We start from the raw sequence: 22,576 nt of genomic DNA on the forward strand, positions 1-22,576 counted from the left end.
AGATGTGATTAATTGCAGTTAATCTTTTCTCAGCACTAGAAATAAGGATAAAAACACACGGAAGTTATGCTAGCGAAATAAAGAATTTAAAAAAAGTACCTCATATATCCAATGCTAGTTTTGGCATCGTTTTGTTGCTTCCTTTGTGTATGCCAGGACCAACACAGAATAATTAGTGTTACTCTTATGGTAACTCTTACGTTAAAGTAAGATTGCATGAGCTGGATTCACTGGTCAGGAAATGCAGCACACTGAGGACACCTGCTGGTCACAATAGAGTAATGCAAAAACAGCATGAATTAAATAAATAAACAGATGGTTATTATTTGATGGCGTGGACACAAATATAGTTATTATATTTATAGTTAATGACCTTAGTGTGAGCTTCCCTTTTCATTTAAGCGCATTTAGTATAGCTTTAAACCTGTAATATGTCCTGTGGTAAACCTTTATTCATTGTCTTCAGATCTGGGTGATGGCCTTCTGCGTGACCTTCGTCTTCATTGTTACGCTCTCGGTTTTTCCTGCTGTCACTGTGGACGTGAAAACTGCCTATGGAGGAAAATGGGGTAGGAAAACATACAGACAGTGATGCAAATATTATTGAATTATAATTATAGTGACCAATTCACCAATTCTTGTTAAACCTGAAGTCAATCGATATTGATACGATATGAATGGATCATATAATGAGGTTTTTGATTTATGACCCTTAAAGATGAGCAAAAAAATTGAAAGTGTTTATGTTGCAAAAACAAATTAGCCAATAATTAAATATGTTTTAGTTTTCACTAGGGTTTCAGCCAGTTACTTACTTGATTCTGATTAGTAGTTTTAAACTAGGGATGTCCAAACTCAAGGGCCGGTGTCCTGCAGATTTTAGCTCCAACTTGCCTCAACGCACCTGCAAGGATGTTTCTAGAAAACCTAGAAAGAGCTTGATTAGCTAGCCCAGGTGTGTCTAAATGTGCAACACACTGGCCCTCTAGGACTGAGTTTGAACACCCCTAATCAAATTTAAATCCTGATCAGTAGATAAATGGCGCCATCTGGTGGATCAGTGAAGAGCAACACTTTCAGCACAGTTTCTCAGATGAGTGTCTTGCAGATTAATGCCTCTACAGTTATATATGATTTTTTTTGTCTTTGTGTGGTTTCAGAACAATACTTCATTCCAGTGTTTTGCTTTCTCTGCTTTAACTTGTGTGACTGGGCTGGCAGAACCGTGACCTCAGTGTTTAAGTGGGTGAGTCAGTTTTATTTCATTCATTAGTCTGAGAGTTATTTCTACATCTATTCATCATTGAAAAACTAAATAAAAAGAGTTGGAGTGGTGCAAATATTTTTATGTTTAAAGTGCATGTGTATAAATGAAAGTTAATGCAAAGTTGTTTATTTATTTATTTTTTTAAATAAAACCTTTACTTAAGTTGAAAAATAGGTAGAAAATTCATGCCAAGATTAATATAAAAAATACACAAATATTAATTTTGTGGTTAGAGCTTCTTTTTCTTAAAGAAATAATACTTTTGCTCAGCAATGACATATTTTTTTTATATTATACAAGCGTTATAAAATATCATATAATACAAGTCTGTAATTTTGAAATAATTTCTGCTAATTTGAAAAGTTAAATCAGTTTCTTCAGAATATAAAGCATAAAAACTGTTACTGTTTTAACACTGATAATAATCAGAAATAATTTTCTCATCATCAAATAATATGGAAAAAATTTTAATGCTAAAAAATAGCTTTGCTTCATAAGATTAAAAATATATATTTTGGAAGGGAAAAAAAGCTGTCATTTTTTTAGAATATGAGACTATTTGGATTATTTTAAGTATATTTGGACAGTGCAAAAACAACAACAACAACAACCTTGGAAAGTGGCAGAAAAGAAATTTAAAAATAAAATTTTGGGGGCGATTTTATTTAATTTTTTTTATTTAAATTATTAAATTTAAAAAATATATATCTTTTTAGATGTGTATAATTTTCCCCAAATAATTGCCTTTATTAGTAGAAGATAGTTTTATTGGAGGTTTTTTGCAACCACTTTCTGGCAAGATAACATCTTTCACACTTCCCACAGTATAATAAAGTCATAATAAGGATGCAGATCAGAATTTAGCTTACAGATTTGATTTAATTAAAGACCAAAAAAACAAATGTATTATTATTTTATTATTTAATGTCATTTTACTCTTCATATGTAATGTCCTCATATAATATAATATAATAATATAACAATGTAATATAATATAATAAGGATGGATATTAAAAGTTACTGTTGAAATATGATTTAAAGACCAAGAGACACATTTGTTTTATTTAATTTTTTAATTTTAATTTAATTTTCCTTAACGTTTTTGCTTGGTAAGTTCATCATATGTTCAATTCAATTCAGCTTTATTTGTCTAGTGCTTTTACAATGTAGGTTATGTCAAAGCAGCTTCACATAAATGGTCATAGTAACTGGATCAGGGTAGTTCCGTTTTAGTGTTTAAGTTCAGTTCAGTTTAGCTCAGTTCAGTGTGCTTTAAAGTCATTACTGAGAGTCCAAACACTGAGAGCAAATCCATCGATGGGTAGCTCTACAGATCTCAAACCATGCAAGCCAGAGGCGACAGCGGAGAGGGACAAAAAAACTTCATCGAGGCGAGTGAAGAAAAAAAAACCTTGAGAGGAACCAGACTCAGTCGGGCACGACCATTTTAATTACTCCGCTGGCCAAAAGTCTTGTGCAGAGCTGCAGTCTCAGCGGTGGAGGCTGGGAGCTGGCCTCAGTGAAGACTCGTCTGTCCCTGGAGCATTACTCATCATATTGACATCATATATGATGTCCTCATATTAACCCTGACAGCTCTAACTCTCTCTCTGTGTGTGTGTGTGTGTGTGTGTGTGTGTCACTCATCAGCCGCATAAAGACAGCCGTCTGTTTCCTCTGCTGGTGGTGAGTCGTGTGATCTTCGTGCCGCTGCTGATGATGTGTAACGTACAGGACCGACAGAACCTGCCTGTGCTTTTCTCCAACGACTTCATCTTCGTCTTCATCATGCTGCTGTTCTCCGTCTCCAGCGGATACTTTGTGTGTTTGTCCATGACCTACGCACCACAGTAAGTACATACACACACACAGATGAGCCCTAAATGTGTAGCTGGAAATGTCATTCAGATATGAAACTATTATTAGGTAATATTAGGTTACTGATCTTTAGACATCAATATTTTAGTTTTGGTCACATGATCTTTCTGAAATCATTCTAATGTTTATGTTTTGTCGTCTTTTCTCTCCATAAGGCTTGTGGAGCCTAAAGACGCAGAGACTGCCGGAGCCCTGATGACCTTTTTCCTGGCTCTGGGTTTGTCTTTAGGAGCAGCGATTTCATTCCCGCTGCGCTTACTGGTCTGACACACACACACACACACACACACACACACACACACAAATGGATGCTCTCAGGGCCACTGAAGGAAAGTGTGTGTGTGTGTGTGTCAGCTGTTCATATAAATCACACACGCACACACATTAAGAAAAGGAAGAGCTCTCTCTGGCAGCTTAAAACATGCAAATACTGTGCATCATCTAAAAAAGGGAAACAAAGGAAACAAACTCAAGTGTACGTTTAATGAGAAATCTCAAAACTAACAAAAGGAAACATTTATTAGCGATACCTCAGTGACTAAACTTCAACATGGTAACTGGAGTTTTCATCAGTGGCCAACCATGACTACAGCTAGCTGATAAAGCGCACGCTTGTGGTATTTTTATAGGAAATGTTTTCATTTTAGGAGCAGTTTTGCTTTTTAATTTCAGCGAATTTAGTTACAAACCTTCTTTTTTTATTCAGAGTAAATGATATTAAATTGCGTATAAGTATAGGTACATTGCTGTACCTAAATTTTACTGATATTTTATTATTATAGTCATGCATATAGATGAAAATGATATGAAAACATTAATGGTCAGTGTATTTTTTCTACTTTAAGTGTATAAAGATGACTTTCTGTCGTCATTTTATGTTTAAAACAGCGCAGTGGCTGCTGGTGTTACTGATGGAAACTGTTGCTACCATAAACCGTAGATCAAAGATCAAAGGACTTTTATTTTGTTATTTTACTTTGTATTTTATTTTATACATCAGAGTTCAAATACATTCAGGAGTGACATTATCATATAATTATAATATAGTAAAATTCATATAGGCCATTTCAATGTCATGTTGTTGGCCCATGAAAATTTCCTGCTTGTTGTCAAGCTATTTCATAACCGTAACAAAAGGTGATTCAATCATAACTTAATGTTAAACACGTGCCGAAGGATTATTTATTAATATGTGGCTCTTTTTGAATTCTCGGAAGCTATAGAAATTAAAAATGTAGAACAGGAAATGCGTTAGGACCGTTGTTATTGCTTATATACCTCAAAATGGTCTTTATATAGGGCTGGGCGATTTGGCCCAAATCAAAATCTTGATTAATTGAACATTTTAACTTGATGACGATTAATGAACGATTATTTTCTTCATTTATGTGATATTTTTTCCCTCATAGTTCACGGACAGGTTTTGTACAGTAAATATGCTCAAGTGAGAGATTTTTATATGTGTAGGGTGCATTACTGGATTTAAAATAATGTGTAGTTAATATAATAACTAGAATAATATAAGTGTAAATCATTATAGAATAAGTATTAATTAGCCTTAACAGATTGGGGTCACGTGAGTCACGCAAACACGGTACGGAAAAAATCGACCTGGAAATTTTTGATCGAATATAGGTTCTGAATGTCGATTTCAATTAATCGCCCAGTCCTAATAGTATATGCATACATATACAGTTGAAGTCAGAATTATTCTCCCCCCTGTTTATTTTCCCCCCAATTTCTGTTTAACGGGGAGCAGATTCCTTCAGCACATTTCTAATCATAATAGTGTTAATAACTCATCTCTAATAACTGATTTATTTATCTTTGTCATGATGACAGTAAATAATATTAGACTAGATATTCTTCAAGACACTTTTGTACAGCTTAAAGTGACATTTAAAGGCTTCACTAGGGTAATTAGGGTAACTACGCAGGTTAAAGTAATTAGGTAAGTTATTGTATAACAATGGTTTGTTCTGGAGACTATCAAGAAAAAAATAGCTTAAAGGAGCTAATAATATTGACCTTAAAATGTTTTTTTTAATTATTATTAAGAACTGCTTTTATTCTAGCCAAAATAAAACAAGTAAGACTTTCCCCAGAAGGAAAAATATTATCAGACATACTGTGAACATTTCCTTGCTCTGTTAAACATCATTTGGGAAATATTAAAAAAAAAAAAAAAAAATTATACAAATAATTCTGACTTCAACTGTGTGTTCTATAAATATATATATATATGGCTATAAAAGATTGAGGCAACTTAAGTTTCTCTAAATATATTGCTCATGATTTATTAGGTCTGATTTGTTACTCATGTCTTCCAGATTTCCGGTAACACATTAATTGAAAGAAATTTGCAGAATAATGAAAATTATTTATCTCAAATATTGATGTATATGTCATAAATAAATCCAGATATAAATCCAGAGAAACTGAGAATTTCCAAGTAGTCTCATTTTTTCTATAGCTGTATATATGAAGAGTTCAGATGCTAAAACCTCTGAATGCCATCTGAAATTTTTCTTCTATTATTAGCATTTTTCTGTGGATAGGTTCAGTAATTTTCACTTTTATGGCAAAAATGAGTTCTTTTCATGGTCTTTAAAGTGAAATAACTCCCCACACAACATAGAAGGCTGAGAAAAACGCTCGTTTTCCAAATAAATTTCTGACGGCACTTAAGAGGTTTTTGCATCTAAACTCTTCATATAATATTAATATAATGACATTTATAAGTATTATAGACAGTGGGGTATATAAGGCTGAGTTCTGTGATTTGAAAAGCTAATTTTAAAGGAAACATTTGCACTATTTCTAGTTCGTTAGGCAAAAAAAAAAAAAAAAATTGCTAAGCTAAACTCTGTTTTAATGCTAAAAAAAATCTGACATTTGTACTTAAAGCAGCTTTTGCCCAGATCAGACCGCAAAAACATCAGTTAGTAGGTGAAAATATGCTGATGCACTCTTTCATATTACTTATGTTATTTATAGTTTTATAGAGTTAAACTCATACACTCCACTGTGTGCTTTGGCACTGTAATGTGTAAAGCATGCATATACAAATGTGCATTAGTTTCTTTCTTTATTTTAAATGATGATGAGGTGACCAACAGATCATTTCACTGATTAGACCAGAGATATGAAGGGAAAACCAATAAAACACACACAGACACGCATAAACGCATTGAATTTACCATTATTTCATAAAGACTGTATGGAAATGATCATATTTAATATTTCTAATTTACAACAAGTAGCTAAAAGTGCTTTTATAACAGAGTAAAACATCTCCACATTATTATTTTAGTTTTATAGATTTTGACTTGTGTACTGACCATAAAAGCCAATTATTATTTATTCAATCATAAAAATACGACGATACTGGAATCAACAAACGCCTCAACCTCGTTTTATAAACTCCTAATTAAATGAAATCAAACTCATATTTCATATTTATGTTGATATTCCTGACCTGTTTAGCAGTATTTGACGTTACACTGCCTTGCACCAAACTGACTATATTTTGAGGAGTAACTGCGTTCTCTTGTGTTTTATCACTGAGGATATTTTCTAAAATGGAGCTTCATGTCTGTGTTCAGGAGTGTGTGAAGTGCCATCTGAATGTGTTTATAAAGGCGACTCTACTGTATGGACTAATGTTACAAGCGTTTGAATTGAAGTTAGTGTTGATTTTTTTAGTGTTCAGTAAGGTGTTACATCTGTTTTTGGTCTTCGAAATGATTCCACATTTCATTCCTCCAACAACAAGCTTGAATTCCTGTCATGCACATGGCAAGATAAAAAAAACCCATATAGGAATCTGAGACATGTCAATGTATGCAAATCATATATTATAAAGCAAGTTCATATTTGCATTTCATGCATGAAAAAATGCTGCATATTTCAAAAATTTCAATCATTTGAAATACAAATATGTTCAAATATAACCACAATATTATATGTTCATATATGGCCATGTACATCAGTGTCGGTACAATCAAACCGAATCTGAACACCAGCAAAATGAATGTAAACTGATTCTTGACAAGTGAACTATTTAGGAAGAGTTAATTTAACGATGACCAGGAAATATTTGGTCATATATATGTTGTTGTTTTTGATCTTTAACTTGACATGCCATCATGGAAAGTCTGAAAGTTGTGTTTTTATATAATGTTTTGTTTTCAAAAGGTGTAGTGACAATTTAAATACAGACATGAAAGAAATGAAGCCGCTGTTTGTGTGTTGAAGGTCACTTTTTATTTTGTGTGTTTGCTGTGAAATCCAATACTGATTTAGAAGAGTATAAGAAAATATATCAGTCACAGTAGTTTGTGGTGTTGTCGTCTACATCCAGCAGCAAAGGTCTTAGATGAAGGCAATAAATCATCAGCACATGAACACACACATACAAATACTGCTTCTAGCAAAAACAAACACTGTTCTGTCTATACAAGAGCTTTAAAGATACAAACACGTCTCAGATCATTGAGTTTATCAATATAGATTCAGTTTTCAGTATTACAATCCTATTGGAGTGTGTGTGTGTGTGTGTGTGTGTGTGTGTGTGTGTACACGTTTAAGATCCTATTGCCATTTGTAGCAGTGTAAAACTAGGAGCATTACTTACACCCTGCTGAAAAATCCAGCTTAAAGCAGCCTAGGCTGGTTGGCTGGTTTTAGCTGGTCGACCAGGCTGGTTTTAGAGGGGTTTTGGCCACTTCCAGGCTGGTTTCCAGCCATTTCCAGCCTGGTCTTAGCTGGTCAGGCTGGGAGATGACCAGCTAAAACCAGCTTGACCAGCCTAGCCAAGCTGGGAGTCCAGCCAAAACCAGCTATATCCATCTTAAACCAGGCTGGTCTTAGCTGGATTTGGCTGGTAATTTTCCAGCCTGACCAGCTAAGACCAGGCTGGAAACCAGCCTGGAAATGGCCAAAACCCCTCTAAAACCAGCCTGGTCAACCAGCTAAAACCAGCCAACCAGCCTAGGCTGGTTTAAACTGGATTTTTCAGCAGGGCAGCTGAACCGTTTTCATTGCTTAATTACAGTGGTGGTAAAAGCAGCATGTTGAGATCCACTATAGGAAGCTGTGTATGCTTTTACACGTACTTAACTCCATCGCTGCTATGAGAAGATTCTGTTCAATACAAATGTGCCTCGTTTTCATGTAAACTGTGCTTATTATTCATTAGTTACACGTTTGTAAACTGATGTGGAAGGAAAAAGACTTGGATCAGATCAAATTGACCTGTATTTAAGTATTAAAATTTAAATTTGTAATTTTAAGACGTCAAATAGACATTCAAACAGAGACGTCTGGCTAATAGAGGCCGAATTAGCGCTGTCAGTAAACATCTAATAGACGTCTAACAATAATCCAAATATAGACTAGTCAATAAAAGATGCATTGATGAATGAATAGTCTATTTTTTTTTTAGACGTCTATTAAATGTTCAACAACTGCCCTAATTTAGTCTTGATTAGCCAAAACATCTGTGTTTGGATGTCTATTAGACCTTTTTAAAGCTCAAAGACATGCTTGCTGGGACTGGCTAACTACATATTTATTCTTAAAACTTGGTGGATATAAGTAGTTTTTCAGGTTAGAGAAGTCTAATAGACATCTACGTATAGACAGTTCGGCTAACTAAGGCTAAATTAGGGCTCTGGGTGAACATCAAATAGACATTAAACACGACTATTTAAGAAATGCATCTTTATTGACTTGTCTATACTTGCTTTTGTTAAATGTCTATTAGATGTTCACCAACAGCCCTAATTTAGCCTTGGTAAGCCAAAATGTCAATATTTAGATGTCTATTAGACATCTTTAAAACTCAAAAAATGGCTAACTATTTATATCCACCAAATTTTAAGAATAAGTACAGTTTAAGAATACAACAGTTCTGTCTGGTTCTCAAATCTGATTGGCTGAAAGCCGTGCAATATTCTGCATTATCAGAACTCCTACAGCTTCTTTACCCTTTGTGTATTACTCCGCCCACATACAGCCAGCAGAAAGCACGACAGATCTAAAGTGTAAAAGATGCTTTTATCTGTTTTAACAGCTGTTTAACTGTCAGCTTATGATTTGAATCCAATGCAGAAGAAAGTAGTTCCTCATATCATCTTTAAGACTCTCCATGTTTGATTTAGTTTTTTATATACACAATTATGCCGTCAAACTGTTATAAAAACGCAATATCACACAAGAAGCAGTGCGATATGGCTGTATATCGGCACTGGTGAGGGTACTCATAATGCTCATATATATATATATATATATATCTTTTGGCTAATCAAGGCTAATTTAGGGCATAAATTCTAATAGACATAACAGTTGTCTATATTGTTATCATTCATTCTGGATTCTGGATTGTTAGATGTCAATTGTATGTTCACCAACTGCCCTAATTTAGCCTTTACTAGCCAAAATGTCTGTAACTGTATGTCTATTAGACATCTCTAAAACAACAACAAAAAATGGTTAACTACTTGTATTCACAAAAAGTAAAGAAAAAATAAGTAGTTCGCCAGTCACAGAAAGTATTTTTTAAGTTTTAAAGACGTCTAATAGGCATCCAAATGTAGACATTTGGCTAATCAAGGCTTAATTTCAGCTATTGTTGAAGATCTAATAGACGTATAACAATATACCAAATTATAGACTGATCAATAAATCAATGCATTTGATGACTAGTCTATTTTTGGACTATTGTTAGATGTCTATTAGATGTTTATTTACAGCTCCTAATTAGCCAAAACATCTATATTTGGATGTCTATTAGACGTCTCTAAAACTCAAAAAATGGCTAATTATTAAAATCCACCAAATTTTAATAAGTAGTTAGCCAGTCCCAGCATTCATTTTCTTAGTTTCAAAAACGTCTAATAGACATCAAAATAGATAGTTTTGCCTAATCAAGCGCTCTCAGTGAACATCTAATGGACGTCTAAAAATAATCCAAAAATGGACGAGATGATAGATGCATTTGATGAACAGACAATTTGGGCTTGTTTGACGTCTAATACAGGGGTGTCCAAACTCAGTCCTGGAGAGCCGGTGTCCTGCAGATTTAAGCTCCAACTTGCTTCAACACACCTCCAAGGATGTTTCTAGAAAGCCTAGTAAGAGCTTGATCAGCTAACCCAGGTGTGTCTGATTGGGGTTGGAACTAAACTTTGCAGGACACCGACCCTCCAGGACCGAGTCTGGACATGCCTGGTCTGATAGATGTTCATTGACTTCAATCAATTCTACGTTTTAGGCTGACAGGGAAGACATTTCTAATCGATGACAATAATTTGAACATGACTGAAGGAGCATTTCCAGCAATTTAACGCACAGAAGCATGTCTTGATCATCCGCAAACTAGCAGTAAACAACAGTATCAGCCTCACCATTCATTCCTTGTGTGTAATCCAGTGTTTAAATCAACACTACAGATTCCTTGTGTGTAATCCAGTGTTTAAATCAACACTACAGATTCCTTGTGTGTAATCCAGTGTTTAAATCAACACTACAGATGTGTGTGTGTTTATGAGAGCACAGTGAGTGTGACGGTGCCTTTGGTCTTCTTCAGAATAGAAACGGCCTCTTCATGAGTGACTCCCTCCAGACTCTGACTGTTCACAGCGATGATCTGATCTCCCCGCTTCAGACGCCCGTCCTCTGATGCCGCTCCCTGAACACACACGTGTTTGTTTTTGTAAATTGTGGGGACATTGGTTTCCATAGTTTCTTATACTGTATAACCTGTGTTTTCTATCAGTCTCCCTTCACAAACCCTAATCCCAGCCGACACACATGAAAACAATCTCAGATCACGATGCACACATTCTCCTGTCCAGTCCGTGTTTTTAAATAGATCGCAGCGTTTGCATGGGAATTATCGTACATGCACATCCACCACTGTTTTGCGCATATGCAACATTTATAAGTGAGACTGCTGGTGTGTGGATGAGAGTGTTACCTTGCTGAAGACGGTTTTGATGTAGATGGGAAGGTCTCCGTGAGGGCTGCCGAATCCTCCAACAATACTGAAGCCCAGTCCATCAGGCCCGCGCTCCAGACTGATGCTCTTACACTGCGGAGGACTACAAACAGCAGAAATATACATGATCCTGGACCACACAGCAGTCCTAATACTCAGATTTATAATTCTGAAATGTTTGCATTAACTGAAAGCCAAATAAATATTAGGAAAAAGTATTTAAATTTCAATAATTGTAAAAAATTTTGCATAAAACATATTGCATTCTTTAGTTATTTTTGTATATTTTAACTGAGGGTTTAAAGTATGTAAATATTGAGAAATTTACCTTTAATTTTTTTATTTATTAACATTTTGGTCAATAAAACATCAATTTCTAAAGTATTTGGAAAAACAGAGACAAACTATCTTTGCTCCAACAGAGCCCCCTACCCCACTGCACCATTTCTAAACAATATGTTATGCCTATATTTAATCTGTTTTACATCGTGTCATGACATATACATACATACAATACAAACAGATAAACGTTCCATTATATGTTCACTCATCTATTGTACATAAATACGCCCACAATGAGTCACAATAGGCTTAGCAAAAGTAAAATAAAGAAATAAAATAATTAAGATAGAAATTAAAATGTAGTCAAAAGAAATACAAATAAACAATGGTCAAACTGAAAATAGTAAGTTTGGATGCATTTGTTTTATATATGTCAACACTGGTGCCAAATAGGATGAAATTTTTGACTGCAACCTTTGGTGGAGTACCGAATCTTCTCCATTGTAAGATGGTACATAAGGTCCCTAATATAATGATTAAAGGGAGGAAATTTGTCCTTCCATTTGAGCAGTATAAGACGTCTAGCAATTAATGTTGAAAAAGAAATCATGCTTTTGGTATTATTGTCTATTTTAATAACCGGGATCCGTGATTAAACCAAATATTCCTATAACAGGGCAAGGGTCAATTTTTTATTTTTTAAATTAGATGCATATTATTAAGGTTAAAAACCTAATGTTTGGACTGTGGGGGAAGTGTGTGTGTGTGTACATGTATAAGTGTGTGTGTGTGTTCTAACCCCAGGTCATCATGGAAGATGCTGCTGGCTGTGAGTCCTGCTGTCTGCTCTGCTGAAGGTCCCGTCACTGATGTATCTCCAGCAACAACCTGTAAAACACACACACACACAAATACACAATCACCACATACTAACATTAAACACACACAGACATCGAGTAATGTGGACTTTCACAATGTTCTGATTCATAGTTTCAAACCTGTTTTGATTTGATGTGGCGCTGGTGTTTTTCCTGTTAGTGTGTGTGTGTGTACGTGTTTTTGTGACATATCAGGACACAAATATGTATAATGACATGGGTATTGTTGGAATAAACAAGCCAATTCCATCTGTGTTCAATAAAAAAGGTCAGGAAAGGATTTTCTTCAATGTCAAAAATATTAGTCATTTATTAAATACAAATAAATAAGTCGAGGACAGAGCTCTGGGTTACGTTACCCCAAAGCAATACAAGAATTACATTCAGGAAGTTCACAACTAACTAAAGCCCCGTTTACACTGGTGCGTTTTAGTGTTAAAACGTTGTTTTAGATCAAAAACGATCCGCGTCCACACTAGCGTTCCACCTAGCGTCTCTGAACATATCTCCGTCCACACTACGCCACCAAAAACGTATATCACGTGACCATTCGCGCACTCTGGGCATGCGCGTTCTAGTATAAACAGAAAGCATGCGACTCGCTCGGCATTTGATTATTGTTAGTCTACAAACGCCGTACATTTAACGCGATGGCAAAAAAAGGAGAGGTATTTTTGTGGACAGACGTCGAGGTCGAGTTGTTACTAAACGTAACAAATGAATAACTGCACAATGGCGCCTAAAACGACAATAGTGCAAACAACGCTCCCATTTCTGTGTTCATGTTGTTGTTTACAGTACTGTCTTCCGGTAGCGTTAAAGCCATGTGTTATAGTCATGTGATAGGGGCTTGACGAATAGGGGAAGGATACGCAATGATACAAAAGCCCCAATCAGCTAGCGAATCTCAGCAGCCCCGCCTCCGTTTCCAGATGTCGCCGTTTTTCCTCATCCACACCGAGACAGAGCAGCAGCGCTTCAGAATGAAAACGGCCTCTCCAGCGTTTCCAAAACGCTCCGTTTTCGGCACTCGAGAACTCCAGCGTAGTGTGGACGGATGACGTAACCGTAGCAAAACTTATGCGTTGTAGTAGTGTAAACGGGGCCCTACATTTCCCTGACTCCAGCAAATATACACAACTGATATTAACAGGTGGAGTGGAGGCGTAACGTGACTTATCGGTCATTCTGCAGTCCTTTGGCTCATGTACCCAAACATACTTCCTCTTTCTGCAACCCTTCTCTGCATACCAGAACTGAACGGTTACGTGCATCTTTAACATATTTCACACTGTCTACAAGCATCATGACAACTTGTGACACGTCTAGACATCAGTCTGAAACAAGGGCCCCCATCCCAAATTTGTTCTTATCCTGCTATTTCCATCTTGTCAGCAGTTTCTTCTAAAAAAAGTATGCAGCACAGTCAAAAAGAGGAAGTGTGTCTGGTCAATGTGTGATCTCATACAAAAGATTGATTAATCTGTTTTTAGTCTAAACATTTTTCTAAAAAAACAAATAAATAAAGACACAAAAGTAATAAAAATAAATTCCTTTTTTCCCCACAGTATGATGCAGGTATTACAAAAAGGAGGTGAAATACGAGGACATTGGTGACGTCCTCATTTCTCAAAAAGCTTATAAATCCCACAGGATGAGTTTAATCAGAGAGTAAAGCTGCACACTGACTCCTGTGATGGTTGGGGTTAGGGGTGGGGTGGGGTGAGGGCAATACTATATAGCAGGGGTGGCCAACCCTGTCCTTGGAGAGCCACCTTCCTGCAGATTTCAGTTGCTTCCCTTTCAAACACACCTGAACCAATTAATAAGGGCCTGAACATTACGTGATAATTACAGGCAGGTGTGTTTGATAGGGGTAGCAACTGACATCTGCAGGAAGGTGACTCTCCAGGAACAGGATTGGCCACCCCTGCTATATACGATTTGGACAGTATAAAATGAATGGAAACCTATGTAATGTCCCCACTTTTCACAAAAACAAATGTGTGTGTTGTACCTGTAGTTGTATAAGGCCAGTTGTGTTCTTCAGCAGTGAAACAGCTTTATTGTGACTCATTCCTTCTGTTGAGTTTCCACAGATGGACACAATCCTGTCTCCAATCTAACACACACACACACACACACACACACACACACACACACACACACACACACACACACACACACACACACACACACACACACACACACACAGTTATTATGTTTTATAAAACAAATTTACTTCAGGTGACGCAGTGGCGCAGTAGGTAGTGCTGTCGCCTCACAGCAAGAAGGTCACTGGTTCGAGCCTCGGCTCAGTAGGCGTTTCTGTGTGGAGTTTGCATGTTCTCCCTGCCTTCGCGTAGGTTTCCTCCGGGTGCTCCGGTTTCCCCCACAGTCCAAAGACATGCGGTACAGGTGAATTGGGTTGGCTAAATTGTCCGTAGTGTATGAGTGTGTGTGTGTGTGTGGATGTTTCCAAGAGATGGGTTGCGGCTGGAAGGGCATCCGCTGCGTAAAAACTTGCTGAATAAGTTGGCGGTTCATTCCGCTGTGGCGACCCCGGATTAATAAAGGGACTAAGCCGACAAGAAAATGAATGAATGAATGAATTTACTTCAGCTACATGCCACTCACCCAGACTTACCCAGAGTTTGTGTGTGTGCGCTGCGAGGCCGCTGGGGTTCATCATGGCGATGAAGATGGGCACATCACCCAGAGGACTGCCAACACCACCAGCTATACTGATGCCCAGAGAGTCTGACGGAGCCTGACACACACACACACACACACACACACACACACACACACACACACACACACACACACACACACACACACACATACATACAATATAAAATACAATATAAAATATAAATATATTCAACATATATCACTAGAATTTACGACAGCACACACACAAAAACATTACAGATAATTTCTACAGATACATTATAAAACAATATGCTATAGCTATAAATAAATGTCTTTATTATTATCATTTCTATATGCACGACTCAAAAAAAATCCTAATTTAGTGTAGTGACCCAAACGCAACAGTTCCAGACATGTTGTCTATATTGTGATGTCCTCCTGGGTAAATATGCGTCACTATACGCCCAGTTTGAGCTCTGTTGACTCTGTGGGAAAAACTGACCTTTGTGAACTCGACCGTCCGGACGTCTTTATCCAGCACTGAGACACAGAAAGAGCAGGTTGAGAATGAAGAACGAATCTCATGATTAAGGAGCAGATTGAAGTGTGTGTGCTCTTACATTCGTGAGTTTTGTCTGTTTCTCCTGGCGAAGCTGCAGAGTCGGAGTGAAGAGGGACTTTACCACTGCCTGTATCACTCATCTGAACACACACACACACACACACACACACACACACACACACACACACACACACACACACACACACACACACATATTCTGCATTTATAATTACAAGGACACAAAGCATGTCCTCATAAACCACCTCGATGATGTAATGCTTACAGTAGGTCATATCTATAGCCCCTTTTACACAGTTATACCACTAAATGTATGACAAATTTCACGGTTATTTCAAAAAGGGCCTGCTCACACATGATTTACATACAGAAATCTCTGTATGTGTGAAAGGGGCTTATGTCACTGTACACATTTCTGTCCTTGTAAACCACCAAAACCAGTACACACACATACAGACAGACACACACAAATAATTAGCAGGACTGAAGTGTAACCTGACTGCTCTGAGACAGACGGCGCTCCGAGTGAAAAGGCCCCGCCTTAAAGCGTCCGATCTCCAATCGGATTGGACCAGCAGAACTCTGAGGAAACACAAACAGATAATCTTATTGGACGAGCCGAATGGGGCTCATAATATTGACCTGATATCACATTTTTAAAGTTTTTTTATTCCAGCCAAACTGAAAGAATTAACACGGAAGAAATATATAAGCCTCCTCTATCATTCATTCATAAAGCTGCAAGATCTAAATATATTATACAGTGTTTCTCAACAATGATCTAAATGACTAATTACTAAAACTTTAATTCAATTTTCAATCATTCATTCATTTTCTTGTTGGCTTAGTCCCTTTATTAATCCGGGGTCGCCACAGCGGAATGAACCGCCAACTTATCCAGCAAGTTTTTACACAGCCCTTCCAGCCGCAACTCATCTCTGGGAAACATTCACACACACACTCATACACTACAGACAATTTAGCCTACCCAATTCACCTGTACCGCATGTGTTTGGACTGTGGGGGAAACCGGAGCACCCGGAGGAAACCCACACAAAGGCAGGGAGAACATGCAAACTCCACACAGAAACACCAACTGAGCCGAGGCTCGAACCAGTGACCTTCTTGCTGTGAGGCGACAGCCCTACCTACTGCGCCACTGCCTTGCCTAATTAAATTTTAATCTATACAATATTTAAAATAAATCTGAACATTTAATATACACACATATATATATATATATATATATATATATATATATATATATATATATATATATATATATATATATCAGAGGTCGCATTAGACTTTCTCATTTTCCGTCTCAACATATTACTGCCCGTCCTGAAATTTGCATTTTTTTTATCGCTTTTTCATTCATATTTTATTCATGAACTTGCACGACGAGCATATAGGCTAATTATTCTCTAATTTATTGTTCAACAATTTTATGTGTTTTTTTTCCGCACTGACAGCAGAGGGAATCAAAACACGAGCATTTGTGCCTGAACATGCAGATATAAACAACAAAATATATTACAAAAATTAATTTCGACTAAAATAAGAACATAACTTAAAAATATAACTATTTAGATGATATTCTGTAGGCCTATCTGCCTTAACTCGTGTCTTCCTCCTGGTCGACTTAAACTGGGTGCCTGTGCATAATCAGATCATCCGAGACTGATGCAGAGGCAATTGTCATTAAATTCTGTGTCTTTGCCTCGGACTTCTCGTGACAGTTTCGTTTTGGAGGCTTCTGCTGCCACACTGGTAAATTACTAGCGCCACTTCAGCGGATGGGATAAGACGTTTTGCAGGATTCTCTGAATGTGGAATTTCCTGATCCTGCAAGCACTTGTTTCAATGAGAGAAAATCCTCAGCACGCGCTCTTTCAGCACCCTCTGTGTTACGTAGTGCTCACAAACGAGCTCCAAAACACCCGACCGCCTTGCTGCCGACAAAACAAGACAATTGCTAATTAATATGGGCAATCGCCATCAGCTGGACAGGAGTGGGAAGCTACAAATTACAATAGACAGTTAGCTACAAATTATAATAGATCGCCCTCAGCATAATCTGTCAAAATGATGGATCAACTACTGATTTTTCCGTCACTTCGTCAATGAAGGAAAATATTCAGTTAACCCGACCTCTGATATATATATATATATATACCAAAAGCAATATCAAAGCAGCTTCTTCTCGCAGGATCCCTCAGTCATAAAGCTATTAGATCTGAAAATTCATTGTTATACAGTGTAAAATGCATATACAGTGTGTTTCTGCAGTGTGTTTGAGTTGTTGACCTTCAGCAGAGACGCCACAGACTCCTGCGTGGCCGAACGAACATCTTCTCCATTGACTGAGAGGATCTGATCTCCCTGCAGGAGCCGACCGTCCTGCTCCACCACTCCACCCTTCACTATATCAGACACAAACACACCGGTGTCGCTCCTAACACACACACACACACACACACACAGACAGACAGAGATATAGACATATCTTGTGCATCTTACAAAAATAAAATAAAAACCAATAATAACCATTAAAGGGCCATGAAACCCCCTTGTTTCAGCAGGGTGTTTTCACACCTATACATAGGAAAAAGTCAGGAAAGTGGGCGTGTCCAGGTCTGTTTAGGGGGGAGTGTCGTAGGAGGGGAAAAGGCATGGTCTGTAATAATTTGCATAAAAATGGGAGTGTCGGTTTGGGCACAGAGGCAAAATAAACAGACGCAGGGGAGAAAGACAGTAACTGTGTTTACATGGACATCAGTAATCCAATTATTTGCCAAATTATTAAATGGTGGACTTTAACTGCAGTTTTGCTCTTTCATTCAGGAATTTCATTCATGCCCCTCGTGACAAACGAGATATTTGATTCGAGGAGTTGCTGGAAGCGTGTATCTTTCATGCAATGTTTGTTTCCGCACGGCGAATGGGAGAAAAAATCCTTCGCATTTCTCGGTAACTTAGATGCACTCGGTAGGCAGCGTCAGAAAGCCGTGTGTGTTACTCCTGTCACAAAATGCGGCGCAAATCCTTCACGACTGTAAGTTTGGTTGTGTTGCTAACATGTTTACACTCGGAGAGCAGCATTTACAGCAGATCTGTCAGTCCATAATACTGTAGAGATGTTAACGTGCGGTAAACTTTATCAACGTAGAAACCATTTGACTAAGGTCCGTCTTTAAACACTGAACGAGTACTGCTGACCATACCTACTAACTTTACCATCTGAATAAACAAACAAAGAGCACTGATCACACACTTACCAAATCTGTAGAGACAGGACAATCAAAACAACAGGAGCCGTGTCTTTATTAAAAGGAGACGAGCAGCAAATCTGGATTTCACCATTTCCAGATGAGAAAAGCTCTCAGGTAAACAATGTTCCTTAGACTTAGTCGCGCGTCGCATGCACTGTAATCCACAAGTAAGTCCAGCTGCGCTCTCATAGCGGGAAAATGAAAACAAAACCTTCACTGCAGCAAATTATAAACGCAACACTGACGACCCGTATCCCCAAACAATTCATGTTCTCCCGCTTGTCAACACAACGTGGCGTCTTTCTGCAGTCTGAACACTGTAACAGGTCTTGGAAGCGATCATGCATATTAATGAAGTTGCACCACATACACAATAGAGCGCGCTGATTGGTTTGAACCAAGTCATACTCATGCATTAATGCAGCACACTCAGAGATGTAATAAGGCACTCTCAGGTACAGACGTCCAGTCTACACGCTGGAACACACGCTAAGATCTCATGGCCGTGACGCAGCTTCAAAAATTCATTAAAAATCAGAAGCACGAATTTGCTTGAAATAACGCAAAAACAACCAAATTTGACTCTTTAGTGAGATATATGTGTCCTAATAGTGTTTATAGCAGTGTGGGGCACATATACGACTGTCAACAGCTCAAAACATGTGTTCTGGTGTTTCAAGAGTTCACACTTAGCTGATGATCAATATAAGCAAGTTTGGCACACTGTCCCGGGAGAGAGCCCTGAGCTCAAAATGTCCTTGAGCCCTGGGCTCCCTCCCGTTTGCAGGGCGAGAGCAGAGCTTTGAGCTCAGGTAGATCTCGACAACTCCCCCCTTGATAAGAGATGATGACTACAATGAATGCTATGGAGAGATATGCTGCAGGATGAGGGATTGACTGTAGTGCTAAATTTAGATTGATCAATTCACTTGTGCATGTTTCTGGAATGTGGGAGGAAACCGGAGGACCCGGGGAAAACCCACGCGAGCACAGGAGGAACATGCAAACTATGCACAGAAACGACCGCCGGCCTGTTAAAGGACTAGAACCGGTGACGTTCTTGCTGTGAGGCGACAGTGCTAAACACTGGACCACTGTGCTGCCCTATGAAGGAAAAGGTGAATAGGTAGGGGGTGGAAGGGGGGATTCTTCAAATCTAAGATGACTGTAGTGAATAACCCTGGCTCTTCATAGTGGGTATGGCCTGATTGGTGGATCATACATGCTAATGCAGAAACAGCCGTGTTCAATCATAATCACGTGATCCTCTCGAAATTAGTTCATGAATAAACTTCACTTCATGACCCTTTAATGTTTATTTAGTTCAGCTGTAGTTAGCACTGGTTTCAGGCTTTCCCCAGGAACCCAACATAAGTTGACCCATAGCGCTACCTGCTGTCTTGGTGGAAGAAATGGCCCAACGCATGTGAGGAAACCTGAATGAACGCAGCTGCAGAAGTGTTTGTTCAATGGCTACATACAGTTACATGCAGACGGACTGTGTTTATTTATGAAATAGGATTTATATTGGTAAAACAGAATACCTTTATTTTGTTTTTTGCTCAAACTGATTTTTTTTTTTTTTTTTTGCAAAGTGGTTTCTGAAAGTGTTTGCGAATCCAGTGAGTCTTTGCAATGCAGATCGTGTTTGTTTGCAAAAGGCAGGATTTGTTTGTGAAATATTGGCACAGATTTAGCTCCACATCACACACATTTACTAGTCTGGCTTATGTTCCATAAATGAAAATATCTTGTCTTAGTCCTATCAGAATAGCAAACACTGAACATCTCTCTATATTTAGGCTTAAAGGGTCACGAAACCCCAAAACACATGTGTTTGAGCTGTTGATAGTCGTATATGTGTCCCACACTGCTAAAAACACTATTTGGACACCTATATTTCACTAAAAAGTGTAAATTGGTTGTTTTTGCGTTATTTCAAGCAAATTCGTACTTCCGGTTTAAAACGAATTTTTGACCGTGCGTCACGGTCATGACATCATAGCGTGTATTCCAGCGTGCAGACTGGACCAATGTGCCAGAGTGTGTCTTATTACGTCTTACAGTGTGATGCATTAATGCATGAGTAAGGCTCGGTTCAAACCAATCAGCGCGCTCTATTGCGCAACTTCATTAATATTCATTAGTCACAGTGTTTAGACGACAGAGACGCCACGTTGTGTTGGCAAAACAAGCGTGAAGTGTTGCTTTTATAGTTTGCTGCCGTTAAGTTTCGTTTTCATTTTCTCTCTGTGAGAGCTCAGCTGGAGTCACGTGTGGATTAACAGTGTACGCGACGCTCGACAACAATAACTTACGTGTCTAAGGAGGATTATTGTTTACCTGAGAGCTGTTCTCATCTGCAAACGCTGAGATCTGGATTCGCTTGTAGTCTCCTCTTAATAAAGACGCGGCTCTAGTTGCTGGTGATTGTCCTGCCTCTACAGATTTGGTAAGTGAGTGACCAGTGCTCTTTGTTTATTCAGTTTGTTCGTATCGAACTAAGTTAACTATTGCACCGAGTGTAAACATGTTAGCACCACAACCAAACTTTAACCTCGTGTAGGGTTTTTACCGCATTTTGTGACCGGAATAACACACGCGGCTTTCTGACACTACCTGCCGTGTGCATCTAAGTTTCCGGGAAATGCTGAGTTTTTTTTCTCTCATTCGCCGTGCGGTATCAAACATTGCATGAAAAATACACGCTTAGAGCAGTTCCTCGAATCACATATCTCGTTTGCCGTGAGGGACATGAATGAATTCCCTGATTGAAAGAGCCAAACAGCAGTTAAAGTCCAACATTTAATAATTTGGCAAATAATTCGACTACAGATGTCCATGTAGGTTAAACACCATCACTTTCTCCTGTGTGTGTGTGTATTTTGACTCTGAAACTCAGCGCGCCCAAATAGACACTCCCACACCAAGCCTCTTTTCTTCCTCCGACACTCCCCCCTAAACAGAGCTGGACACGCCCACTTTTCTGACTTTTTCCAAAGTAGAGGTGTGAAAACACCCTGCTGAAACGAGGGGCTTTCATGGCCCTTTAAAGACTGCTTTATTTATTTATTTAAGACTACTTATTTGTACTGAATGTTTGTGCTTTCATGTTAGTTGTCTTTTATTTCTTCAATTCTATTTTCCAAAACGAGTCCTCTTTGCACTTAAAAAGTTTACAATAAAGCGTGTTAACAAATTTGAAATGATTAATGAAGGAATTATAATGCTTTGACTTATTGTTTAATCTCATGTACAAGCACAGTAGCATATTTAAAGCTGCTGTAAAGGCTATTTCTGTCTGTTCGCATCCCGTCCCTTTGCGCCCCCTGGTGGCTCATTCACAAACTGCGGTCATACACTAAAAACAGAGCGGCAGCTATTTCAAACAGTGGCGGTATATGCTCTGGCGGTAATAGCCACTTTGAACTCTCACCTACTGTACTTTACATACCTATTCTAGTTTGGTTATCTGGTGCAACATTACCTTCGGCCGATGATGCTGAGTCCGAGTCCCTGTCCGGGCTTCTTCTGCAGCTCGACGCTCAGCGAGTCCCACAGCTCTTCCTCTTTATACTGAGCCTCGTCTCTGAAGACGGAGAGCCGCACGCGCTGCGGAGTCTGACGGAGGACATTTATGGCTTCATCATGAGTCGCCACACGCAGGTCTATGCCATTCACCTGCATGCGGAGGAATTTTTAATATGCACAGTTGTGTGAGTATTTACGTATTAGACATTGTACTTTCTTGTTGTGATT

The 22,576-nt window shown here is 38.2% G+C and overlaps 2 protein-coding genes across 36 annotated transcripts in view; one reads left to right on the forward strand and one right to left on the reverse strand.

Annotated features, from left to right (window-relative positions):
* The window catches only part of LOC100334018 (equilibrative nucleoside transporter 2), a 28,639-nt gene extending 21,258 nt beyond the window's left edge, over positions 1-7,381 (forward strand). Inside the window, exons 10-13 of one of the 2 annotated variants that reach the window (XR_015496585.1) lie at positions 467-569; positions 1,161-1,246; positions 2,918-3,117; positions 3,301-4,937. Coding sequence is in view for 1 of the 2 variants with exons in the window: in XM_087262437.1 (XP_087118563.1) it covers positions 467-569; positions 1,161-1,246; positions 2,918-3,117; positions 3,301-3,412 (501 nt within the window). In the remaining variant the exon portion in view is untranslated. Of the gene's footprint in view, positions 1-466; positions 570-1,160; positions 1,247-2,917; positions 3,118-3,300 lie in introns of both variants that reach the window. The other variant, XM_087262437.1, reaches the window with a different exon arrangement.
* A 7-nt stretch (positions 7,382-7,388) lies between these two features.
* The window catches only part of mpdz (multiple PDZ domain crumbs cell polarity complex component), a 109,048-nt gene continuing 93,860 nt past the window's right edge, over positions 7,389-22,576 (reverse strand). For 18 of the 34 annotated variants that reach the window (XM_087262312.1, XM_087262309.1, XM_087262308.1 and 15 more), the window contains 10 exons: positions 22,305-22,498; positions 17,853-18,000; positions 16,038-16,124; positions 15,583-15,664; positions 15,465-15,502; positions 14,955-15,077; positions 14,325-14,429; positions 12,229-12,317; positions 11,127-11,250; positions 7,389-10,838 (listed from right to left, as the gene is read on the reverse strand). In XM_087262312.1, coding sequence (XP_087118438.1) covers positions 10,692-10,838; positions 11,127-11,250; positions 12,229-12,317; positions 14,325-14,429; positions 14,955-15,077; positions 15,465-15,502; positions 15,583-15,664; positions 16,038-16,124; positions 17,853-18,000; positions 22,305-22,498 — 1,137 coding nt within the window. In that variant the 3' untranslated portion in view covers positions 7,389-10,691. The remainder of the gene's footprint in view (positions 10,839-11,126; positions 11,251-12,228; positions 12,318-14,324; positions 14,430-14,954; positions 15,078-15,464; positions 15,503-15,582; positions 15,665-16,037; positions 16,125-17,852; positions 18,001-22,304; positions 22,499-22,576) is intronic. The other 16 variants (XM_087262310.1, XM_087262300.1, XM_087262307.1 and 13 more) reach the window with 8 other exon arrangements.

The sequence above is a fragment of the Danio rerio genome, chromosome 7 (assembly GCF_052040795.2).
Source record: "Danio rerio strain M-AB ecotype USA chromosome 7, GRCz13ab, whole genome shotgun sequence".
Lineage (NCBI taxonomy): Eukaryota > Metazoa > Chordata > Actinopteri > Cypriniformes > Danionidae > Danio > Danio rerio.